Source organism: Trichoderma asperellum, chromosome 5, assembly GCF_020647865.1.
Source record: "Trichoderma asperellum chromosome 5, complete sequence".
Lineage (NCBI taxonomy): Eukaryota > Fungi > Ascomycota > Sordariomycetes > Hypocreales > Hypocreaceae > Trichoderma > Trichoderma asperellum.
The window spans coordinates 192,926-214,947 of record NC_089419.1 but is presented as its reverse complement, the minus strand read 5'-3'; the positions used below and the strand labels follow the sequence as shown (position 1 = coordinate 214,947).

Genomic DNA, 22,022 nt, shown 5'->3' with positions numbered 1-22,022 from the left:
AAACCATTTATCGTCCCTTGCCTGTTATTGCACTAGAATGTATTACATACAACCATACAAGGCTTTGTCGGCTCGGGGGATGTGTGGGGGAATAGGCTCATTCAGCAAGCGTGGAGAGCGCCATATGGAGCTTTCTTCGGGGCCTGGTTGTTACGCCCGAAAATACCCTGAAGCTGCAGATGAGGAGCTTTTTCTGAGAGGTTTGCGTAGAATGTCGCCATATTCGCAATTGTGATGTGATGTGGTACCAGGATTTTGTTACAGGCCTTGACCTAGTGTGTTGGTAGACGATTATGCAAGCTGATAATGCATGTGCAAGTGATTTGTGGGAACGATCAGCCTGCGACCTAGTCTGGATGCTACGATCTGGGACCAGCACAGATTTAACAATATAGGTAATAGTAGAGGTCATGCCATTTTAGGAAGATGTAAGGCGACATGAGCTTAATCTTTACGAAAGACGACCTAAGAAGGCTGAACATTGTTGGATGAAGCTGTCTAAAGCTGAAACATTCTGTAGTAATAAACATCCATCCTTAGAAACAACCCTTACAATGGGTGTGAAAAGGCTGCCCGCCCGCCGTGGGTTATTGTGGGCCAATAACCCTTTCTAGAATCTCCATGCATTTCTCCTCTACTCATACTTTTTAGCAGTCCCATCACTGGCGCTGCGGACTCTTGGTTCTAAAGGGAAAACAGTATTCTCAGGCTTAACATCTTTGTAAACCCTGTCCCAGTTCTCATTCAGCGGCTCGGGTGTCTTCCATGCTAGCTCGGGGTCGCGTAGCCAAAGACGAATGAGATGGCGTCTATCAATAATGCATTATTAGCAGAGATGCGTGGTGTCAAATCTCAAAATTCCTTTGTGGCATCTATCACTCACTTTTTCTCCGCCGAGTCTCGGAATTTCTCACGAGCATGGAAGATGCTCAAGTTGTTGGCAAACTGAATGTCACCCTTGTGGAAGTCAAGCGCAGCGCGGTATTTTTCGGCTGTGAAGTGCAATGCATCCAGTGCCTCGGCTTGGGCCTCAGTAATCGGGGGAATCTCAGTTGATCGAGGAAGCCCCCAATATCCGGTGAAGGTTCGTCGTGCGTATTGAATGATCATACGTTGAGGGGCATCCTCTGTGGCTGGCTGGAAATATAGAAGAGGTCTCAGCGTATGTGTCCTGCCACGCTTTCCAAATCTTTAGGGAAGATGAGTTAGCAGCGGGATCTACATGAATCTGTTTGTTGTGAAGCCCTCTTAACATCAAGATTCACTTACTCATCGACTGCCCAAGGCTCAGATAAGGTGCGAATAAGATCGGGGCGGTTGGCCGCGAGCTCGTTGTATACATGCCAGCTGCTGGACAAGAAGCTCTGGCCACCTTCTTCCGGCTCTCCCAAAGCAAAGAGAGCAATTACGTCTCCAGAATCTGTGTGGAAAACCTGTTTGTCGGTCGTGTAGGCCGGCGCGCCTATCTTGTGGGGATCAATCTCCTGGCTGAGATCTTTGATATGTGCAAGGACCACGTCGGCTGGCTTTCCATCCCATTGGTAATCTTGGCGGCCTCGGATAGGTGCAATGTGAGAGGCAATACCAGCATAGATTGCGACATTGTCTTCACGACTGTAGTTATCAACAGGCACACCCTTGACAACCTTGAAGCCGTGACCCAGATGAACCTCTTTGGAGATCTCTCGTAGGGTAGCATGCAACTTTGGTAGTGGAAATGTCTCTTGGGTGATGTAGCCCAGGCCCAGATTCAATGCTGTTAATAATGATGTGAGCATCAGCCTCTGTTTCACCAACTTCATTGGCCGAGAGCTCGTTTGATAGACTCACATTTGAAGTGGCGAAGAGCCTCGTCGATCTCGGCAATGTCACTCTCAGTCAAGATGTAGTTCCAATCATATGACTCGGCCAAATTCCTTCCATCCCAGACTAGATCGGATTCAAGCTTGGTAGGGAAACCTTCCGGGAGGGTCTTTTCTAGCTTTTCATTCTCCTGACGACGTTTAACACGGCTGAGATAATTATCGTAGTCGGGGGCATATGAAATGTCTGGCTGTCTGGGAACTTGAACAGCGGCGGCGGCCATCTTGAATTTGGATTGGCTTTTGCGATTAGTGAGAACCAATTCGGCTGCAGAGATGCCTTGGTGTAGGGATTTATGCTGGATATGGTGGTTTGTCTAATCGTGTGTGTATAATCGCCGGTGACAGCGAATTTATTTGTTTGCTTGCTTCCATCGGCATATCATTTTGTTTGACAAATCATTACTCCGCCATCGGCTAAACAATGCTAGAGACTCTTATACTCGGTATGTCGTCATGAGCATTGGGCGAATTTGGCCCATCTGATAGGATATTAGTCCTGTTACCTAAGCCGGAAATCAGCTGCTCTCATGTCGCCATCACTGGCCAAAGACTCGCAATCCTGCATAGCTTCTTTAGCTGCTGCTTGTTACAGAATGATGGAGCAGAAACGAGCCAATAAAGCTGGTCTTGATTATTAGGTTCTCAGCATATGTACCGTTAATTTTACATTGCGCCCCGCAGATATTAAATGCTGTCGTTAAACACGCTCAAACCGATGTGTCGCCTCCACGTTCGCCATTGTTGCAATGGCCCACAACGGCGGGTTTTAATCTATATCAACACTGCCGCGGAGATGACATGCATGATTGATGCATGTACATTTAGGTGTAAGCGCGCATCTTTCTTCGGAACCACCAGCAGCGAGCAGCAGGGAACAACAGCTTGAGGCAAAAAAGTTGGCCAAAGAATTGCCAAAAAAGAAGAACCTCTTGGAGGCTTGGCGGATCTCTCCCGCCGGGAATTGAACCCGGGTCTCAAGCGTGACAAGCTTGCATACTGACCACTATACTACGGAAGATGTAACAGTCTTGACTAGGCTGTTGTAGGTGGATCATTGGATGCGGTGAGCAAGACAATATTCTACCTATATTCGATTGGCTTCGGGAGCTTGAGCTGTGTATTGTTCCCCGCCCGCTCTTGGGATAAAACAGCAGCGATTCGCTATTGCAGATTAGACGCTTTTGAGTTCTTGATCTATGCCGTTACTTGCCACTGGCTGAGTAGGGCTCAAGAAAATAATATTTAAGCCTGTGGCGCTGGCGCCATGAACGATAGCGCTTGGAGCGAGAGAAAAATGTGCTGGTCATGACGTCTACGAACTTGAAATAACAGAGAGGCCAACGCAAAACAATCAACACCAACTGGGACATTTGTCATGGCTGACATATCGCCTTCTCCGACAGTAGATGATGTTGATTTAACAAGACGACTTTGACCTACCAAAGATTGACTGAGATCATGTAGGCAGCCCCCAATAAATCGTATTAGATTTAGAGATTTCGTACATATAGAATAATTAGTTGCAGAATTGAAGCTATTTTCCAGAGCTGACAAAGTTGCGCGGTAAGCGATTTTCACCCTCTGCATATGGCTGGCCAGCCTCATTACGAGCCATATCGTTAACCCACTGGGCGTTCCCAAGCAATTCAAGCTTTGGGCCTCTTTGTGACCACTTCGTGGCTAAGTAATACCACGAAATGGCGTTTCCCACCGTCCCTACCTCGTCACTAACGCCAGTCTTCGCGGCATATGACATTCGATCGTGCAGCTTTGGATCCGTAAACAAATCCATCAAATGAGCTGCAACGGTTTTCCAGTCTCCCGGCTGAACAAGATACCCATTAACCTTGTCCTTCACCTGAAGAGGTATGCCACCGGCGTTCGTAGCGATGACGGGACGGCCAGCGTGTAGTGCCTCGGAGACCTTGATTTCGAAGCCCTCATAGGTTGAAAGCTGCAAAACGACATGGGCGTTGGCCATGAGACAATTTAGCAGTTGATCGCAAGGATCCAAGCGCATTACGCTGACGTCGCTTAGCAGGTGAGGATATCGCGTTTCTAGCTGTGTCATGACTTGTTCATAGATAATGGTGCCGTCAGGATCGTCGACAGAAGCATTCCCGCAGCTTACTCTGTTAGCCGAAATGTATATATGGAACTGCTTGGGAAATTGAAAGAAAACTTACATGACAAGCTGAGGAATGTCGATAGCTTTGTATTTTTCAAGCTGCTCCCGAAAACATGCATACGCATCCACCACAGTTGGCAACCCTTTGGCGGGATCGAAACGAGACACTTGGATAATATATTTTCCTAGTGTACATCAGTATATGAGTTTGAGTAATTGGTTGCTTCAGTCACTCTCCGCTTACTCCTTGGCCACTCTAACTCTGTCATACGTTGCGAGCGACAGTTGATGTTATATAAATGGCCGTAATAACCGTCATCCCATATCTCCATTGGCTTATTCAGGCCATCTAGCCTATAGAGCCTTAAGTCAATTTTATATTCCGATGAATTACAGCAACTTATACATACCAATCAGTTGTTGCAGGCATATAGACGACCTTCTCTCTGGGCACATTATGAGGCACAAATGACGGAATCGGGTGACTGATAAATAAGTCGGCTTGTTTGATGTTTTTCCAGAGAAAATCCCAGATATCTGCTTGAGGAGAGCCCTCTACATCAATTAAATCTGCTCTAATCTGGATATGCGATCTGTAGAAGACCGGCCGTGATGGCGTGAGCTTCTTGATGAGCGGGATGAGACATGGCATTTGAGGGTCGTCGATCTGTTTACTCAATTACTAAAGGAAACAAGATAATGGGACATGGTGAACGGGGGAAATTGTATAGCAGAACGATGTCATAGACAAAAGCCAGCGATACAGCCACAGCCCGTTTTGCAGCGGCGAGACTCACAATAACAATATCCGCACCGCCCTTATCTGGTCGGCATAATGGGCCACCATCAGAGAACCAGTAACGATCAGCGTTGTCACTAATCCAGTCGACGATTGCCTTCTTTTCCTCTGCAGAGATGTGCTCACCCTCAGGGCTCACACCTTGAAGCGTATTATGAATGTTTTTGGTGATGCGGAATACACCCGGATGAGGTTTTGGTACTGAAGTTATCAGCTTACACCTGAACTAGCGAGATGCTAGGGACAAAGGTGAAAAAACATACCATACCAACGCAGATCTACTCCCAATGCGCGCGAGAACCGTACAAGCGCATGTCTCATCAGGGCAACGCCGCCGCCCTGAGGAGTGCTGCTGAAGAATGCTATTTTGGTCTTGTGCTTTCGTAGACTCTTCGCGTAATGCATAACTGCCTCCCAAGACGCAGGACCGCAAGTGGTCTTGTAATTTTCGACCGTTAAGAGTGGCGCTTGAAATCCGGCATCGACTTCGACGACACCACTCCAAGCGACTTGCAAGAGAGGGGTTAAAGAAGGGCCAAAATTCCTAAATTCATTCGACACTTGTATCAGTAATTATTGCCAAATTCTATTAATCTTGCATTGGAATGTCGCTTACATGATGCATTTTCGCGCCATGGAATCAGCTTGTTCGTCCACTCGTTTGCTAAGCCAGAGGCTTATCCTTTCCTTGTGTTCATGTGGCTGCTGAATAACAAGAGGCACAATGTCCAGTTCTAGCCAGAGGCGAGAACACAGCGTTGGGCTTAGCGACTGTAGTGCATGGGGAAGTCCAGCACCTATGACCTTGGTAAAAGTTCGATGTTCGTATCCTCTGATGGCTTTGATGATGTAGTCTGCCAGAAAATCTTGATTGTTTGTGGCACCTTGTTCAGCTGCAGAAACAGTTTTAATGGCAAAATCAATTAGATATGTAGAATCGCGAACGGCAACGGAAACAAGGTACGTCCTATATCCTGATAATGTGGCTGAGATGCCAATGAATATAGGCTAAGCAATCGTCATTAGCTTATAGAGAACTCAAATGCGATCAATAGTAGTATTACCCCCCCCTTTCAGAACGGTGATGTTTGGCATAGAGATATGATGAAGCAAAACATGAGCATCGTGATGAAGACTGACCGTTAGGTTGAGGCCGAAACAGCCTTCTTTCTCGACGACTTTTTCAGCTTGCGATTTCCGACGAAGGGAAGCGCAGACATGAAATTCTTGGCTAAACAAATCGGTCATATTGGAAACTGGTGAATACAATTTTATAGCTGAAAATACGATGTGCCTATTGAAAACACTCGGTATTGATACAGATGCATGTGCCTTATTCTCAAGTGCAAGCTCAGCTGCTAAAACGACGCACTAGAGCTTGGATTTATCAGTTCTTGCTTAGGCGATCGCCTCAGATGCAGGAAAATAAAAAAACGAACAATAAGCTATTTTATGGTAAACATGACGTATTTATACCCCTAACCAACGACGAGAAAATGGACAGATAGAACGATTATTGCTTGGCTGAATGTGGTGGCGTGGTGCCACAACAAAAGAACTAGCAAATGGTATGATGAGATCTAGTATCGTGCAAAGGAATAGATGTCGCAAGTGGCATCATTGTGACATCAAAGAACTTCGGGCCTGAATCCTTTCGGCTGTCCAGGAGAATGAATAAGCGCGCTACAGGCAGCACCTGGAGAAAAAAGGCTTAGCTCCAAGGTCAGCAATAAACTTTATTATAATGGTTATTCCCAAGAGACAAATGTTGTGGGTTTCTTGATCGATTTCTTTTGATGACAAGTTACTAAAGGCGGGGTTAGCCGGAGGAAAAAACATGGCCTTGCAAGCTAATAGACAGGCAGATCTGGGATCTGGAGACGGTACGATTGGAAACATGTGATATTAGTATATAGCCTGAGGTGCTTGCTTCGTATTACCGTCTTCTGAGTCTGAAGTACTTTATAATCTCATTAAGATATGTAATATTAATATTAGCTAAACATAAATTCCCTTACAAGTTGCATATACGCTTGATGTTCCTTTTATTTATTGTAGCGCCAGCGCTTATAATTTTCGTCTGTCCACCACCGAGTAACGGTTGCAGCCTCTTTCACCCACGTCGCGGCCTCAGGCCCAAATGCTTCCTGCACGATACGCAAGAGAGTTTTAAAGTCGTATGACACCAACGGAGCGTCTTCGTGCGGATCTGTTTCTAGGTTTGTAAACCTCCATTCGTAGTTTCCGAAGACGGGCACAATCAGTCGCCAGTTGGGCTGGCGAGCGTCCCGAACAGAGACTGTTGAGCCGCCGGGATTCATAACTGTATGCTGCCAGCCTCCTTGTCCATTGATCTCAGAAAATTTTTGCAGTGGCCGTAAGAGGGATTGGCCCTCATAGTTTTGGATCATGTCGCGCACTGCCTCTGCCTCGGATTTTGCGAGAGACTTAGTCTCAAGGAGAAGATCCAGAATGGTTGGCAGAATTTGTATGGAGGTGACCGGGTCATCGATGGTAATGCTTGGAAGCTTGGGATGCGATAGAACCAGCGGCACGTGGTAATTTGCAACGTGTGGGTTGCTATACGGAGTGATGCTTCTTCGCTCTGCGATGGAGAGGCCGTGGTCTCCAACAGCGACGAGTAAAGTCTCATCTGCAACGCCTTCTTCATCCAAGATGTGAAGAATTCTATTCAACCAGCGATCAACAAAGCCCACCGTGTTGAGGTAGCGTGAAAGATCTTCAAGGTCGGGGTCGTTAGCCAGCGGCACACGGTTCTCGTCTTTTGGCAAGCCAAAATCGTGATGCGTCGAGCTCGTCAAGTGGGATAAGAAGACTCTTTCATTATTTTTCTTAGCTGACGCAAAAGCATCCCGCAAGTAGTCTTCTATAGCACGTTCAGGCATGCCGTAGTAGTTAATATCGGGTAGGTCGACTGGTCCGAGCTTGGCTGCCTTATCCTTCAATTCAAAAGAACCTAGCGGGTGAGTGAATCCTATCTTCGGCATGAGGCGATCCTGTTTGTCATATCTTAACGTTACTGACTGCATGAAAGCAGTTTTCCACTTGTACGACGTAAAATTATGGCTCGATATCTCATCGTCGCTGTGATTTAGCTGGTTCAATGCTTCAAAAATATGAGGCAGACAGGGTTGGTAGATATGATGGTCCATCTCAACGTTGAAATCAGCAGCTAGTGGGCTTATGCCGCAATGCGTCCCAACTAAGCTCTTCAACGTGTAAGTACTGGCAGTAAAAGCGTTATTCGCATTGATACCACCGCGTGGTGTGCCAGATTTTTCACCAAAACCGTCGCTCAAGTCTCCGGTAAGGTACTTCGCAGTCGTGGTAAGGGTAGACAGCCTTTCTTGCGCTTCCGCCGGCAGCGACGAATTCCCAAATGAATGAGCGAGACGATTCCATATATAGCCGTTTTTCTTGATTGGAAAGACATCTTTGCGCGTGCTCTCAAGTTTGACTAGCAAAACATGTCGGATGGGAACATCGTCTAGATTGGCCCGGAGAGGCAGAAGCAAATCTTCTTCAAGATTTGAAATTTTCAGTGGGTCAGCCAAAGCTCTGTAATGTTTTTTGCCCGTTTCATACCAATCTTCAAACCCTTGAAGTGACATGTTATTTGGTAACCAAGTCCACGGAATCGGTTCGCCTAAAGCCGTAACGTTATGTAGCGCGTCATCGACATTGCCTGACATTGCAAGGAGACTGGCTAAAGAAGGCGCTGAGAAGATGACATCCACAAATGGCATAAGCGGTAATGTCCAGGACATGAATATAAGCGAGTGATTTGTTGGCCGCGTAACTGTACACATGACCTGGGCTACCAATACAAGGCCAACAAATAGTCTCAGATAAGATGAGCATTTGGCTGGCTGCACAGTATCGTTCTCTAGTCTCTGATCCTCAAGTTCATCGTCCTTGTAAACCTCTTCAATGTATTCCACATCCTGTTGAGATAGATGCTTATACGTCGCTCCTGATAAGCTGCAGTGATTCAATACCGGCAGCTTATTGGAAATAAATGAGACCGGCCACTTTAATATCTCCAGTGCACAGCTGGATACTCTATCAAAGGGATACTGGAATATCTGTGCAATCACAAACAAAGCGATAGATGATAATAAACATGATATCCACCCTGCTGAGAGTGTTGACCATGAAGACGAATCACCGGCCAGAGCAACATTGCGCCACTGCAGTTCTGTCCCTGTAGTGAAGAAAAAGGATTCGGATACTGCGGCTGTCGCAAGCAGAAACAGCACCATAAGTGTGACCAATGTGGATAAAGCGCTGCCCAGGGACTGATCCATGACCATGCGAATAACTAATAGAAATACCGTGTCTTGTGAGAAGAAAGAGAGCCCCCAAAGGAGCAGATCTCTCTTCTGCAACGCATCGAGATGAGCATATATGTGGACTGACTTGGCGCTGAACGTAGCTGTCGCTGCTATGGCAAAAGCAAATCGACGATTTAGGAGGCGAAGGGCAGTCGCTCTCAGAATACGCCTGGAGAGAAATTGAGCGCCACTCATAGTGAAAGAAGCATGTGCTACTGAGTATATCTCAGTGACGTAGTCTTAGAGTAGCCGGGACTGCAGTTGGGACATGGAGGGCTCCGTAAAGGCAATATGTCCAGCAAGCGATTGGAATATATATTGAGCCAAGGGAAAAAGTCAATTTTATTCATCAAAAGGGAATATTTTCTCGGACAGCCCTTGGTAACCGCATCTGTCGGCGCAAGGGAGCGCTGTCGCGTGCGTATTTTCCTGAAGCAGGTCAATGACCTACTCCGAGAGATCCGTTTTTAGAGTTCCAGTGTCTATGTGGCACAACTCTAGTTTCTAGTTCATATAATAGCAGGAATTTGTCTAGCTGATGAGTTTAAATTAAGCACGAATGTCCAGTAGCCATGTAGAAAGAGACTAGCCTGATCGCGTCTGAGGTGGTTGGTCTGAGACAGGAGATTGGCTGCCTTCGACAAAAATGAGAGACATGTGGGCGCCAGGATATATAGCTCTCGGCTACACCCTCTCAACCATGTAAAGGGTAGAAAGTGAGTAATACGCATAGCCAAGGGATGCAAAAGGCTGGAGCTTTATCAATATAGAAGTGCTAAAAGGGGATTTTATCCTTTTTCGCGAATAGGTATAGCTCTTGTACTTGGTAATGGGTATGCAGAGGCAGTACTACGACGTTTTCCGTGAAAGAAACATGCTTAGAGTTTTTGCGGCAGCTAGCAAAGTAATAATAACGCTGATGCTTAGAAGGCCGATGTTATGAAGGAATAGCTGTAATCGCCTAATAAATCTCAACGCAATTAATACATGTATATGGTAGTGGTAATTCTCAAACCATTGACGGTCTAAGTTGACGATTTATGCGCTCAGAGCACAGTTGTTAGCTAGAATAGTTCGAGATGTACGGCGTTGAATCTTTTTTTCTTTGGGCGGGGGGGAGGGGGGTAAGATTGCCGGGATATCTGGGAAAGAATAAGAATAGAAAAAAAAAGAAAAAGGAAAGAAAAGAAAAGAAAAGAAAAGAAAACAGCAGCTGTTTGCTTATAGCTTATGCTGCAAGCAGTTTTGAAGTTTGCTTGTACACATTACTTCAGGCCTCGGCAAGAAATATTGTGACAGATGCATTGCGCTATTTACTAAGCGAAGTCTAGCCTAATCAATCACCGACGACACGTCTCAAGCAGAGCTGCATGTTTAGCAACTGTTCAGATCCAGTTGAACGTCTTCGCCAATGACATTACACGATCTCCGCACGAGTAGCGAGATCTAGTTTTTATAGCGTATGGACGAACCTCAACAAAATATAGATGCAGTGGAGAGATCGACGGACGTATTCCCAAATATAGCAGCTCAGATGCCGAGTTGCAGCACGTTTGTATAGTCTCCTATGAGAGCCGAGGAATTAATAATGATGCTGGCAAATGGAGTAGCAACTGTCACATGGGAGCTTAATGAGTAGATATATATGCATAGACAAATATATATATATATATATATATATATATATATATGCATAAACCACCCTTCCAAGCTCTCGTTTATTTTTGCATGAAAAACTTGACTGAAGATCTATTGTTCTTCGCCCAAGATCTTGCCCTTATCAAGATGGTGTCAGCTTTTACTTCAGCCAAAGCTCTTCCAGTGCTAGCCGCTGGTGCTTTTGCTGCTGCTAGCTACCCGCCTATCCCTGCTGATTTAACAACTCCCGTTCAGCAACGCATTGCAGTCAACGGACCCAACAGTATGTCCATATGACTAGTGATGAGCAAAATGCATTTCCAGGTATACTGACATTAGAGAACAGGTGTATCAATTGGGTGGAACACGTATCAGCAACTCAGCCAGCCATGTGTTTCTTATGGAGTTTCTGCTACCTCTCTTACACAACAAGCATGTTCTCAAAATTCCGTTACATACCCGACCTCACGTACGTGGTCAAATTCAGTGACTCTCAATAATCTGTCCCCGGCCACTACCTATTACTACAAAATTGTCTCTACCAACTCAAGCATGGACCATTTTCTGAGCCCCCGCATTGCTGGAGATAAAACCCCATTCTCCATCAATGCCATCATCGATTTAGGAGTGGTAGGCCCTGACGGCTATACCATTCAAAACGACCAGACCAAGCGTGACACAATTCCGACCATTGACCCGTCGTTGAACCATACAACTATCCAGCGTCTCGCTAATACTGTTAACGATTATGAATTTGTTATACATCCGGGAGACTTGGCATATGCTGACGACTGGATTGAGACGCCAAAGAACATTTTTGACGGGACAAATGCATATCAAGCTATCCTGGAACAATTTTATGACCAACTGGCTCCCATCGCTGGCCGCAAGCCTTATATGGCCAGTCCAGGCAATCACGAAGCGGCCTGTCAGGAGATCCCCCACACAACGGGACTATGCCCCGCTGGACAGAAGAACTTCACTGACTTTATAAATCGATTTGGTAAGACCATGCCAACGGCGTTTACTTCTACTTCAGCAAATAGTAGTGCGAAAATCAACGCAAATAAGGCTCATGAACTCGCCAATCCTCCCTTCTGGTTCTCTTTTGAATATGGAATGGCCCATATTGTCATGATTGACACTGAGACTGATTTTGCTAATGCTCCTGATGGACCCGATGGCTCTGCTGGCCTCAATGGCGGACCTTTTGGAGCTCTTAACCAGCAGCTCGATTTCCTTGAAGCGGACCTATCATCTGTTGACCGTTCGGTCACGCCTTGGCTAATCGTTGGAGGACACCGGCCCTGGTACTCGACGGGAGGTTCGGGCTGTGCACCATGCCAGGTCGCTTTTGAAGGTCTCTTCTACAAGTACGGTGTCGATTTAGGAGTCTTTGGACATGTCCACAATTCTCAAAGATTCTTACCGGTCTTCAACGGAACCGCCGACCCAGCAGGTATGACTGACCCGAAAGCGCCAATGTATATTGTCGCTGGTGGAGCAGGCAACATTGAGGGCCTCAGCAGCGTTGGATCAGAGCCGTCTTATACGGCATTTGCTTATGCAGACGATTTTAGCTATGCGACTATCCGATTTCTGGATGAACAGAATTTGCAGGTTGACTTCTACCAATCGTCAACTGGAACTCTTTTGGATAGCTCGAAGCTTTTCAAGTCCCACAATCAGCAATTTGTTGTGCAATGATGGAATTGTTCTAGATAGCGAGGACATTTTTTTTAAAACACTGCCAATAGGCACGATTTTTTGCTCTACGCGATGTTCGTTCACCAATCTAATATCATGAACTGCGCATACACAAGGAAGTAAATGTCGTTATAGGGGCAGCTATTTAGGTACATTCGCCTTTTCGACTTGAAAAATTTATATTTCCCTATAGTATCGAGAAACTTTCACCATTTGTAAGCCGCTCAGTCTCAGCGTATAATGCAAGTTTCTATAGCATAACCCATTCAAGAAATTAAACTTATTTATAATGAAAATACTTAATAGAATATAAATTAGTTAAGGATGTAGAATTTACCTTACTTTAGCCAGCCATGAAATATAAAATGCTCTTACGCTTAAAGTTCATATACGCGCACACACACACATACACATACCTTTATCTTTTCTCTGACTATAAATTGCCCCAGCAATAAATTTACTAAATCTACTTATATATACTCTTATACTATTTATCCTTATAGAAAAGTACCTTTGTTCCTGCATTTATTATATAATGTTAGTTATTTTTTACAACTTAGCATACTAATACTCGCTTACTATTACTACTTTACCTACATACTAAATTATAGTGCCCTGTCCGCTAAAGTCGCTGTGAAATCCTACACTCTAATTTTGCTGTTTTAGACGGGTTTAATTTCCGAAACGGGCTATGCAACACAGCACCAAATAATTTCACTGCCCATGACCTCCAATATTGACCATTTCCTTTTTTTCTTCTCTTCACATATAATGCCTTATAAATCATTTAACGTGGATAAATTAGTGTAACACGTCATCTCTTGCCTGTAGCTTAGTTCAATCCTATGTGTTAGTGGATATAAATCTCTCGGCGAGGCTATTCGGGGATAGCCATTTTACGTCAACCCGATCTGCCTGCGCGAACATGGCGTATAAACTAACTGAATGACAATCTGCGCCCTTCAATTTAGGCGGCCTGCAAGTTACGTATGTACTCAATTTGGAGCTTAAAAACAAGCATTTTTCACTCCATAATTTCTGTCATTGAGCAGAAGTGAATTTGGTGTTCACGAACTTGTAAAAAAAGTATCAAGCAATATGTCTCAGATTACTCTTTTCACTGATTCTCGGCTGCCTTGCCCTCAGCGATTGCTACTCACTATCCATGAACTTGGGCTCCAGATCAATGATATTCGAGAGGTTGATATTTCTAAATTTGAGCACAAGGTAACGCAGAGCACATAGTGGTCCTGACACCTTCGTTTACTGATGTCTTTTTAGCAACCAGATATCTTAGAACTCAACCCTTTCGGTGCCGTACCATTTATTCGAGATGAAGCTCATAAACCCCCGCTGATGTTAGCCGAGTCGCGCGCCATTGCAAGATATTTGGCGCATTCGTATGGCAGCAACGATACATCAGTTTCCCTGCTTCCCGATCCAAACGACGTTGTCGCGATAGCCAAGTTTGAAGAGGCAGCATCAATTGAGCTCACTTCTTTTGACGCTGCTGCCAATCAGCTGGTCTTTGAAGAACTGTTTAAACCGTTCGTCTTTTGATATGTGACAGCTACATACGTTCAAGAGCTAACGATAATAATAGCACTTGGTTCCACGGCGAGACGGACGTTGAGAAATGTAAGCTTCTGAGAGAAAGGCTTGAGCAAGTCGTTGACTTATTAGACAAAAGACTTGCAAGTCAAGATTTCATGGCTGGAGATGTAAGTGGCAGAACCTAAAAAGTATGTGAAAGAACCAAAGACTAACTCAAGTAGACATTAATGGTAGTGGATCTTTTCTTTGTCCCTTACATGCATCATTTGGACAAGACTGTGTATCCAACTCTGTTGGATTCTCGGCTGCATCTGAGCTCGTGGTGGAAGAAAATAACCAGCCGTGAATCATACAAACACCTATTTGGCAACTTGAAAGTTGACTGAATGTCAATGTTTCCATGTCCTGTTTTGCGAATACTGAAAGGAGCACCCGTAGTTCTTTATCCAGTTGGTATGACAATGTTATGTCGCTGAATTGAGAAATATTTATAAGAAGCATCAAAATGTATTATTTCTCTCTGAATGACCTTTTATATTAATCTTTTACACACTGATGACAGACAATCGCTCATAATAGAGGTATTGTTATAAGCTAAACATGTCTGATGTATCAACTATAAGTTCGCCGCGAGCACGCATGATCCTAACTTTTTATGAGAGAAATAGAGAGATAAAAATTACAGTACTTTGTCCGTGAAAACATCGTCAAATGGATACCTGAGCATGCGTATCACTGGATACGAAATATGGTAATCGATATTAATACCGTAGCATATTAGACTAATTGGCCACCAGATGTAGGGCGCTTAAATTGGCTTTCATACTGTCCTCGTAAAAGACGCCAAACAAGTCTCGTGGCAAATTAGCCGCTACGCAGAAGTCTCCGGGACATCGTTGTTCCCTTGGAGCGTGAAGTATTGTGGAGATCTGTGAGCCCCATAACTGGTGTGCTTATTTGAGCAAATACGTTATTTGAAGCATCTACTCAGACACTTGTTACCACAAGATGGCGTGGTATTTTGCCAGCTTACATTCAGCTGAAACATAATAATCGTAATTTTTATAAATGGATTCTGCTAGCTTGACGCCCTTGGGGCAACCGAGCCCTCTTGGGTACTCTGATCAAGCGTGCAAGGAATGCCGACGGAGGAAGTCAAAATGCGACAAGGGGATTCCGACATGCAACATGTGCCTGAGATATAGAAGACATTGCCTGTACGAGAAATACTCGCGTACACCACTTACGAGGAAGTGAGTTGCAATAATTCATGATAGACTCTGGATAGTACTAACCGGTATCGAAACAGACATCTCACAGAAGTTGAAGAAAGATTAGAACAAGCAGAAGCTCTAATTCGGCAACTGAGAGCTGCTCTCCCTCCCCAGACTCTTCAAAAAAAGAGTCCCAATAGTAAGATTGTCTTTCTCAAACGTCTCTGCGAATTGGATGAGACTCACTGAATATTTTGTTATTTAGGCGTAGACATTGATGGAAATAACATTGCTAGTGGCGTTCAACCAGCTATTGGCGACCAAATACATGAAGATGAGTCAAATATTCAACCTGCAACAACTCAGCCCACCGTTGAGGCCTCGGCCTCTGATGCTTCATGCCTCACGACGGTTGGAAAGCTGGGCCAAAGCGATATTTCATTGCCGCCGCAAATCACAGAACCATCAGAACATGTAGAAAACTCAGAAAAATCTCACGAAGATGATTTCGAGAGCCCGCCATCTACAGGGGAATTTGGATGGGATGAGCATAGGGCTGCCCATCAAGCATCACCAGGAGGGTCCCCAGCGAGCGATTTCAACGAAACAAGACAGATCTTAGATGGCATGGCCTCTTTGACAGTTTCTGAACAACAAAGTGGTTATCTTGGAATTGCGTCAGGTGCCGCTTTCCTACGCCTTCTAGAGCCCGTCCAAGCTAAGAACACATATGGCCATGCGCAAGCTGGGGCGGACAGTCATTTTTCACTCATCAAACTACCTAACATGAATAAACACATAGCCGACAGTATGATTGATGCTTATTTCAGGATATATCATCTTAGCTATCCCATCGTCCATGAACCGACCTTTCGCGCTCAGTACTCTGAAGTTATTCCAAGACCTAGTGGAGGATCTTGGTTCATCTTGGCCTATGCCATGGCAGCTCTTGGAGTATATACCACGGCTACTACAGTGAACAATCTAGATCTTGATATCTTCAACCATATTAAAACCCTGCTGTCTTTTGACTTGCTGGAAATCGGCAGTTTACCATTGGTCCAAGCTCTGACTTTAATATCTAATTATCAACAAAAGAGAGATAAGCCCAATGCCGCGTATAGCTACTCGGGATTGGCGGCTAGGATGGCTATGGCATTAGGGTTACATAAGGATTTCCAAGGATGGAAAATCTCACCTTTAAGCATGGAAATCCGACGCAGGGTGTGGTGGACGCTGAGTATATTTGACATCGGCGCAAACATCACATTCGGGCGACCCCAAGTGTGTCCGTTTGATGGTGTGGACATATCATTGCCAATGAACGTTCACGATAAGGTTACACTTCTCTCAATCTGCTACCTAGCATGAAACTGACTCTTATAGGATTTAACTGCCATGTCCAAATCATATCCTTCCGACCCACACGAAATTTCTGTGTATACAGCGGTTCGAACACAAGCTAGGTTCCACATAGCTACAAACCCGATATACATTCGAATAATTTCCAAGCCTTTACCGAGTGCAAAAGAGTTGCTTCAATTGGAGGCCCGTTGCTTTGAGCCATGGGCAAAAAACACACCCGAATATTTTTCAGAAGGAGCATCCGTACCAGCAAAATACGCCTTTGCTCATTCTGTTATGCAGTGGAGGTGGCGAAACTTTCGCATGATAATGTACCGGCCATTTGTCATTAGACGTGCTTTGCTTGCGCGCAATGGCCGTAAAGACAACTTAAGCCCAGAGTCACTCCAGGCTTACGATCGATGCTTATATGATGCTAAGCAAAGCATAGTATCTATAAGCGAGTTTTGGGCCACGTACGATCATATCCGTCTATTTGCGTGGTATGCACTGTAAGTAATTTCGACTTTTAGGGCCCCATGAAAGTTCTCTATTGATCATAGCAAAGGTACTTCCTCTTTCAAGCTGCTTTAATCCCATGTTCGCGCTGCTATCGAGTCATTGCTTCAATTACGGGCGACTGTCACCCTAGCCCCATAGCAACCCCACTATATCTCGCATAGTTTACGAAGTACGCCGATCCCTCCGCACCACTGGCATCTCACTCACCCTGCGTGCGTGCTCCAGTGGGTCACCCATAATTTTACCATTGAAATGTCCGATCGCCTGCCACTTAGGCTATAAAATATGTGATACATAATTTTTTTTCTGTCTGTTATTAATTTGAGTATTACAGCACTGGATGCGAAGTATGATATAGCTAGAGGATTATTGCTCAAAATAATAGCTCAAATTGAGGCTTAGCAGAATGCGTGTACTCCGTACGTATATACCAAAAACACAGTATGGTTACTGTAATGCTTTCGATTATAGCGCTTTATAGCATTATAGAAGTACTTGGCTCGATCCAGTAAGATTTGTGCGACCGTGATCAAGCAAGACCAATACTTCTCGTAGCCAAGCTTGGCTCTTGTCACCAACTGTAATAGACAGAAAGAATGTTTCAATCACTAATAGATCAGTTGCGCGGTTAATACTAGCTGACTGTGTTTTATTTATGGGTCGCTGAAAATCAACTTCAAGGATTTGGGCAACATAGTCGACATAGAGAATTCCAAAACATCAACTTGTCATGTATGTAAAGATGGCAAGGAAATACCGAGAACAATAACTGACTTCAACATGAAGCAATTATAAAACAAGGTGCTATGTCATTCAACTATGACACGCTATGCTATTTCTCAATTGTCTACATCGTTTGGCTCCATCGTGGACTATGTCGTCTTACATTCTGCATCACTCACATCTTAAGATTAGTTGGACGCGCAATCAGTAGAAGAGCTCCTCTTTTTTCTAAATTGTAGTGTTACCTTCTTTGTTCCGGTTGACCTGCATTTACGCTGACATTATGCCAGATGCTCGTCATATGCAATCCCTTTTTCCAGATAGAACGAACATTCATGGACTGAGTATTTACTGTCAGGATCTTGACATCGGACAATGAGCTCTATTTACCCTTCATATCACATGGAATTAAAGTGAGCCAAGTCTTTCTGGCATATGACTACTCCTCGTAAAGAGAATCCATAGATCTTCGGCACGGATTGACCGTTTACCAAGTAATTTGTTGGCTTTGATCTCGACCAAGGCGCAGAAATCACATAGTTCATATAATCTCGGCGTTAAAGCATCATTCTGCGTCACACAACTTGATATCCCCCCCCCCCCCCATTTTTGAGACTTCCGCAATAACTAATCACTTTTAAACGCTGACGCCAGTCCGTTTAGCAGTGCAAATGGCTCCTTCAGCCCATGGAGCATTAATTATTTCTTAACCCTGCCGGCATGCCCGCCGACTTTCCACCGTGTTTAGTGCCACTATATTGAATGGGAGCAAGTATAAAAGTGCTCGAGAACAGAACCTATTTTTAAAGATCATCTAATATGAGAAATTTGGGGTTATTTATTAGACCGTCGAGTCGGTGGTTGAACTCCATTAATATTAGGGATCCCACCGTGGTTGCAAACAAAATGGAGATCAGTCAGGGTCATAATTTCTTTAGTAAAAAGGCCTTTAGTAGCTCACCATTATATGTAAATTAAAGGAGGCGAAACATATCTAAATGTCTTTGCATTTTATAATATTAGTTTATTTCAATCTCTCTTTTCTGGGGGATAGTCCCACAAGCACTGTCCAAGTTATTTACAGGGACCTTAGTGAGAGCCCCGCTAATTGCCTTATGCCACAATTTCCGCCGAACACCTTCAAGTACGAGGTTCGTCCCCAGTTGTAGTTCAGAGGGAGGTAGAAATGTGTGTTGCTGAAATCCGCTCGCGAGTATTGGCCTTTTCTCTAGGCGTTCTACCACTTTAATTAGCCCTTCCAACGTTTCCTCTCTTCCTCCACAACGTGTGCCGAATCTACGTCGCCGATACATCATGGAGCTCTGTTAAGTGTATAATTGTCGCTGACTTATACTCGGTATGATTAAGACTATTCTAGTTTCGAAGGCTTAATTAAACTAGATCAAGACTTTGATCTAATTTCCATTTGTTTGGAGGCTGACGCATGATGGCGAGAAATGCTTGTTCATTAGTCTACTCGCTATTAACTATGCTCACCTGATGGCCGATACGCCGTTTGCGATCAAGGTCCATTTCGAAATATACTTTGAGTACAATAGAATGAATAAATGCTGTTCTATGCTCACATTTCATAAATCAAGCTCGAGATATGTATAGCTTGTTAAATATGTTAACTTAAATTGGGCATCAACAGCCAAAACCTCATCAAGACAGTTTCTTAATGCGGGGTTTCAGGCCAATCATCTGCAGTGGTTATGTCACTATGATCAAACACTCTTGCATAGCTGTTCTCTTGTCGAGGTCTATCGTGAATTTTCATTGCATCCGACCACGAGAATAGATGATAGCGAGTGAAATAGTGAAGTATTGCTCTTGTTTTAAGTCTTAGAGCATGATTGCGGGAAATAAGACGTAGCAAATTAGTCAATAACAGGGAGCTAAACAGCAATAGGTGAGCTTGCCTTGGTGAAGAGGCTCTTTAAGCTTTTAGTCGTTGGCTAGTAACTTTGATGTCAAAATTTCCAGTTCAGAAAGTGGTGCGAAAGGGGAACAAAAAGGGACTGCGAAATAAAACACACACTTAATCTGAAAATATGAACACAATTTTACTAGTTAAATAGTAGATATCAATATCGTCGTGATGCACGAAGTTGAGAGCTGTGTGTTTATCGTTTGAGAACTTCCTATTATTATTCATTGCACACCTTATGCAGGTAGGCGATGCCACTTTGAGAGTAGAAGCAACCAGTGGTTTTGTTAACTGATTCAAATGTTGACTGGAACTATGCTGTATAAAGTCCACATCTCTTTCCCACCCTAATTCGTTCATAGCCATCAATTCATCATCTCGCCCATGGTAGCTTGCTACCAAGATCCGTATCATAAGTCTCAATGTTTATAGCTTGTATTTTCATTCAGTGCGAAAGCCATGTATTATTCAACTTCGCTTCCAGATGGCCATGATATCACGAATCCAGGCCAACAATCCCCGGGCCTTTGCTGCAGCGTTCAACAGCCATAGGTATCTCTTTACGAAAGTTTCTACCTGGTCATAATCGTGCGCGTAGCATTCCCAAATAGCTTGGCCTTCAATAGCTTCTCCTCCGTTCGCTAAATCACGGCCTTGATCGAAAATTTCGCTGTCGTAAGGCTTCAGCCGTGGACCGATGACGAGAGCGCGACCAGCTACTGTTTCATCAGCAATCAGTCGTGTTGCTGCATCAATGACGTCAGGAACCTGTCCTGGCCCAGCAGATCCTGCAAGCATAAGGGCTTCTGTTGTTGCCTGTAGCATTTTGGTCTGTGCAGTGTAGTAGGGCGCGATCATATTTATGCGAATATCCTTCAGGAAGGCTGTTCCGCGCAGCGAGCGGAAGAGACCCAGAACAGCATGCTTGCTCATGCTATATTGGCTCTGGCCGGGAAGTGGAATAATAGAAGCCACGGAGCCCACGAAAAGAAGGCATCTATCAGATCTCTTATTTTGTGGAAGGTAGTATAGCGCAAGATGAGAGGTGTAAATGACGCCTCTCACGTTTACATCCAGTGTTGCTGTATTAGGCTCCGGGATTCTGCCATTCACAAACTCTGGATTCTCAAATTTTGTGGCCTCCCCGGGGAGAATAATTCCGGCGTTGGGAACCACGACGTCTACAGAGCCGTATGGACTGACTTGGACGGCGGTCTCGAAGAGGCTGACTTGAGACTCCCAATTCGTGACATCGCAGTGCCGGAACTCGAAAACTGCCTGAGGGTATGCCATCCGAAGTGAAGCCACAAGCTCTTCGCCAGCCTGGTCCGCAACATCTCCAATGATGATATTTGCACCGTGAGCGGCCCAATGGCGAACCATATGTGCGCCTAAGCCATTGGCGCCACCAGTGATAAGAATCGTCTTATCTTTGAGTGTTGAAGGATCATATGGCTTGTTGACGTCTACTGGCATCGACTGCTTTACCGTCCGCCGCACGTCGCCCATTTTTGACTTTGGGTATGATGGCGATATCACTGACGCAGAAAAATTAATGGCATCGGCAGAATGCGAATAGAGATACCGAAGCAACGAAAAGACGATATTTTATTGGGACTCTAAAAATGGCGACTTTTACCTAGTATCTACTAGTCTCGTGCCCCTACAATTGTGGGACTCATAGAACATTGAATGCATGCATACGCTGTAATAGTCTGTTTCAATAGCGTGAAAATGACATGCTTGAGACATGCCTTAAGCAGCGAGAAAATGCCACATCCCAATGTCAACGGATGCTTTGAAAACTGGCTAGCAAACAGTGTCCTATAATTCCATGCATACAAATATCTACGCAAACATATATCTACAAAAAGATATTAAAGTCTGTCGCTACCATGCGCTTTTGGATCTACCATCTGTGAGATTCCCTTGGCATAGCCTGTGGATTCGTCTCCACACCAATGCCAGCAGTAACACTACGCACTATTGAGAGGGGCCAGATATAGAGCGAGTAAGCAGAAAGCCCTAGTATTATTATTAGGTTCCAACAGCGAATTACAGTATATACGAGGACAATATCAAGTCTTTAGCAATTTTCTGATGCAATGCATTAGGTACTATATTGGGTGCCCGCCATAGCATCCGTCACGTATTGAAATGAGTGGCGCAACCTGTTAGCAAGAAAGCAGCCAAGACGGCCTACCACACAATTGGAAATGGTATTTATGTGGTTTTAGAGTACG

The 22,022-nt window shown here is 44.6% G+C and overlaps 7 protein-coding genes and 1 non-coding gene across 8 annotated transcripts; 3 read left to right on the top strand and 5 right to left on the bottom strand.

Moving 5' to 3' along the window:
* Positions 1-634: 634 nt before the first annotated feature.
* TrAFT101_008217 (uncharacterized protein) lies at positions 635-2,086 on the bottom strand (the record flags this gene model as incomplete). Its single annotated transcript, XM_024899842.1, has 4 exons — positions 635-809; positions 884-1,189; positions 1,270-1,756; positions 1,831-2,086. 4 exons carry the CDS (start codon positions 2,084-2,086, stop codon positions 635-637), a joined length of 1,224 nt encoding a protein of 407 aa, XP_024762371.1.
* Positions 2,087-2,811: 725 nt separating this feature from the next.
* TrAFT101_008216 lies at positions 2,812-2,883 on the bottom strand. The gene has a single exon. It is a non-coding gene; the product is annotated as a tRNA-Asp (tRNA).
* A 516-nt stretch (positions 2,884-3,399) lies between these two features.
* Positions 3,400-6,040, bottom strand: TrAFT101_008215 (uncharacterized protein; the record flags this gene model as incomplete). The annotated part of the gene is made up of 8 exons (XM_024899811.2): positions 3,400-3,991; positions 4,052-4,178; positions 4,238-4,347; positions 4,404-4,660; positions 4,791-4,993; positions 5,056-5,336; positions 5,409-5,800; positions 5,933-6,040. 8 exons carry the CDS (start codon positions 6,038-6,040, stop codon positions 3,400-3,402), a joined length of 2,070 nt encoding a protein of 689 aa, XP_024762372.1.
* Positions 6,041-6,692: 652 nt separating this feature from the next.
* On the bottom strand, positions 6,693-10,232 carry TrAFT101_008214 (uncharacterized protein). The gene has a single exon (XM_024906645.2). The coding sequence runs from the start codon at positions 9,340-9,342 to the stop codon at positions 6,838-6,840; it is 2,505 nt and encodes an 834-aa protein (XP_024762373.1). The 5' UTR covers positions 9,343-10,232; the 3' UTR covers positions 6,693-6,837.
* Positions 10,233-10,873: 641 nt separating this feature from the next.
* TrAFT101_008213 (uncharacterized protein) lies at positions 10,874-12,868 on the top strand. Its single transcript, XM_024899772.2, has 2 exons — positions 10,874-11,068; positions 11,132-12,868. Exons 1-2 carry the CDS (start codon positions 10,876-10,878, stop codon positions 12,490-12,492), a joined length of 1,554 nt encoding a protein of 517 aa, XP_024762374.2. The 5' UTR covers positions 10,874-10,875; the 3' UTR covers positions 12,493-12,868.
* A 627-nt stretch (positions 12,869-13,495) lies between these two features.
* Positions 13,496-14,562, top strand: TrAFT101_008212 (uncharacterized protein). Its single transcript, XM_024899923.2, has 4 exons — positions 13,496-13,719; positions 13,774-14,039; positions 14,096-14,213; positions 14,268-14,562. The coding sequence occupies exons 1-4, from the start codon at positions 13,591-13,593 to the stop codon at positions 14,430-14,432; spliced, it is 678 nt and encodes a 225-aa protein (XP_024762375.2). The 5' UTR covers positions 13,496-13,590; the 3' UTR covers positions 14,433-14,562.
* A 552-nt stretch (positions 14,563-15,114) lies between these two features.
* Positions 15,115-16,631, top strand: TrAFT101_008211 (uncharacterized protein; the record flags this gene model as incomplete). The annotated part of the gene is made up of 3 exons (XM_066128273.1): positions 15,115-15,299; positions 15,356-15,459; positions 15,526-16,631. The coding sequence occupies 3 exons, from the start codon at positions 15,115-15,117 to the stop codon at positions 16,629-16,631; spliced, it is 1,395 nt and encodes a 464-aa protein (XP_065984391.1).
* A 3,313-nt stretch (positions 16,632-19,944) lies between these two features.
* On the bottom strand, positions 19,945-21,348 carry TrAFT101_008210 (uncharacterized protein). The gene has a single exon (XM_024908002.2). It carries the CDS (start codon positions 21,286-21,288, stop codon positions 20,248-20,250), a length of 1,041 nt encoding a protein of 346 aa, XP_024762379.1. The 5' UTR covers positions 21,289-21,348; the 3' UTR covers positions 19,945-20,247.
* Positions 21,349-22,022: the final 674 nt, after the last annotated feature.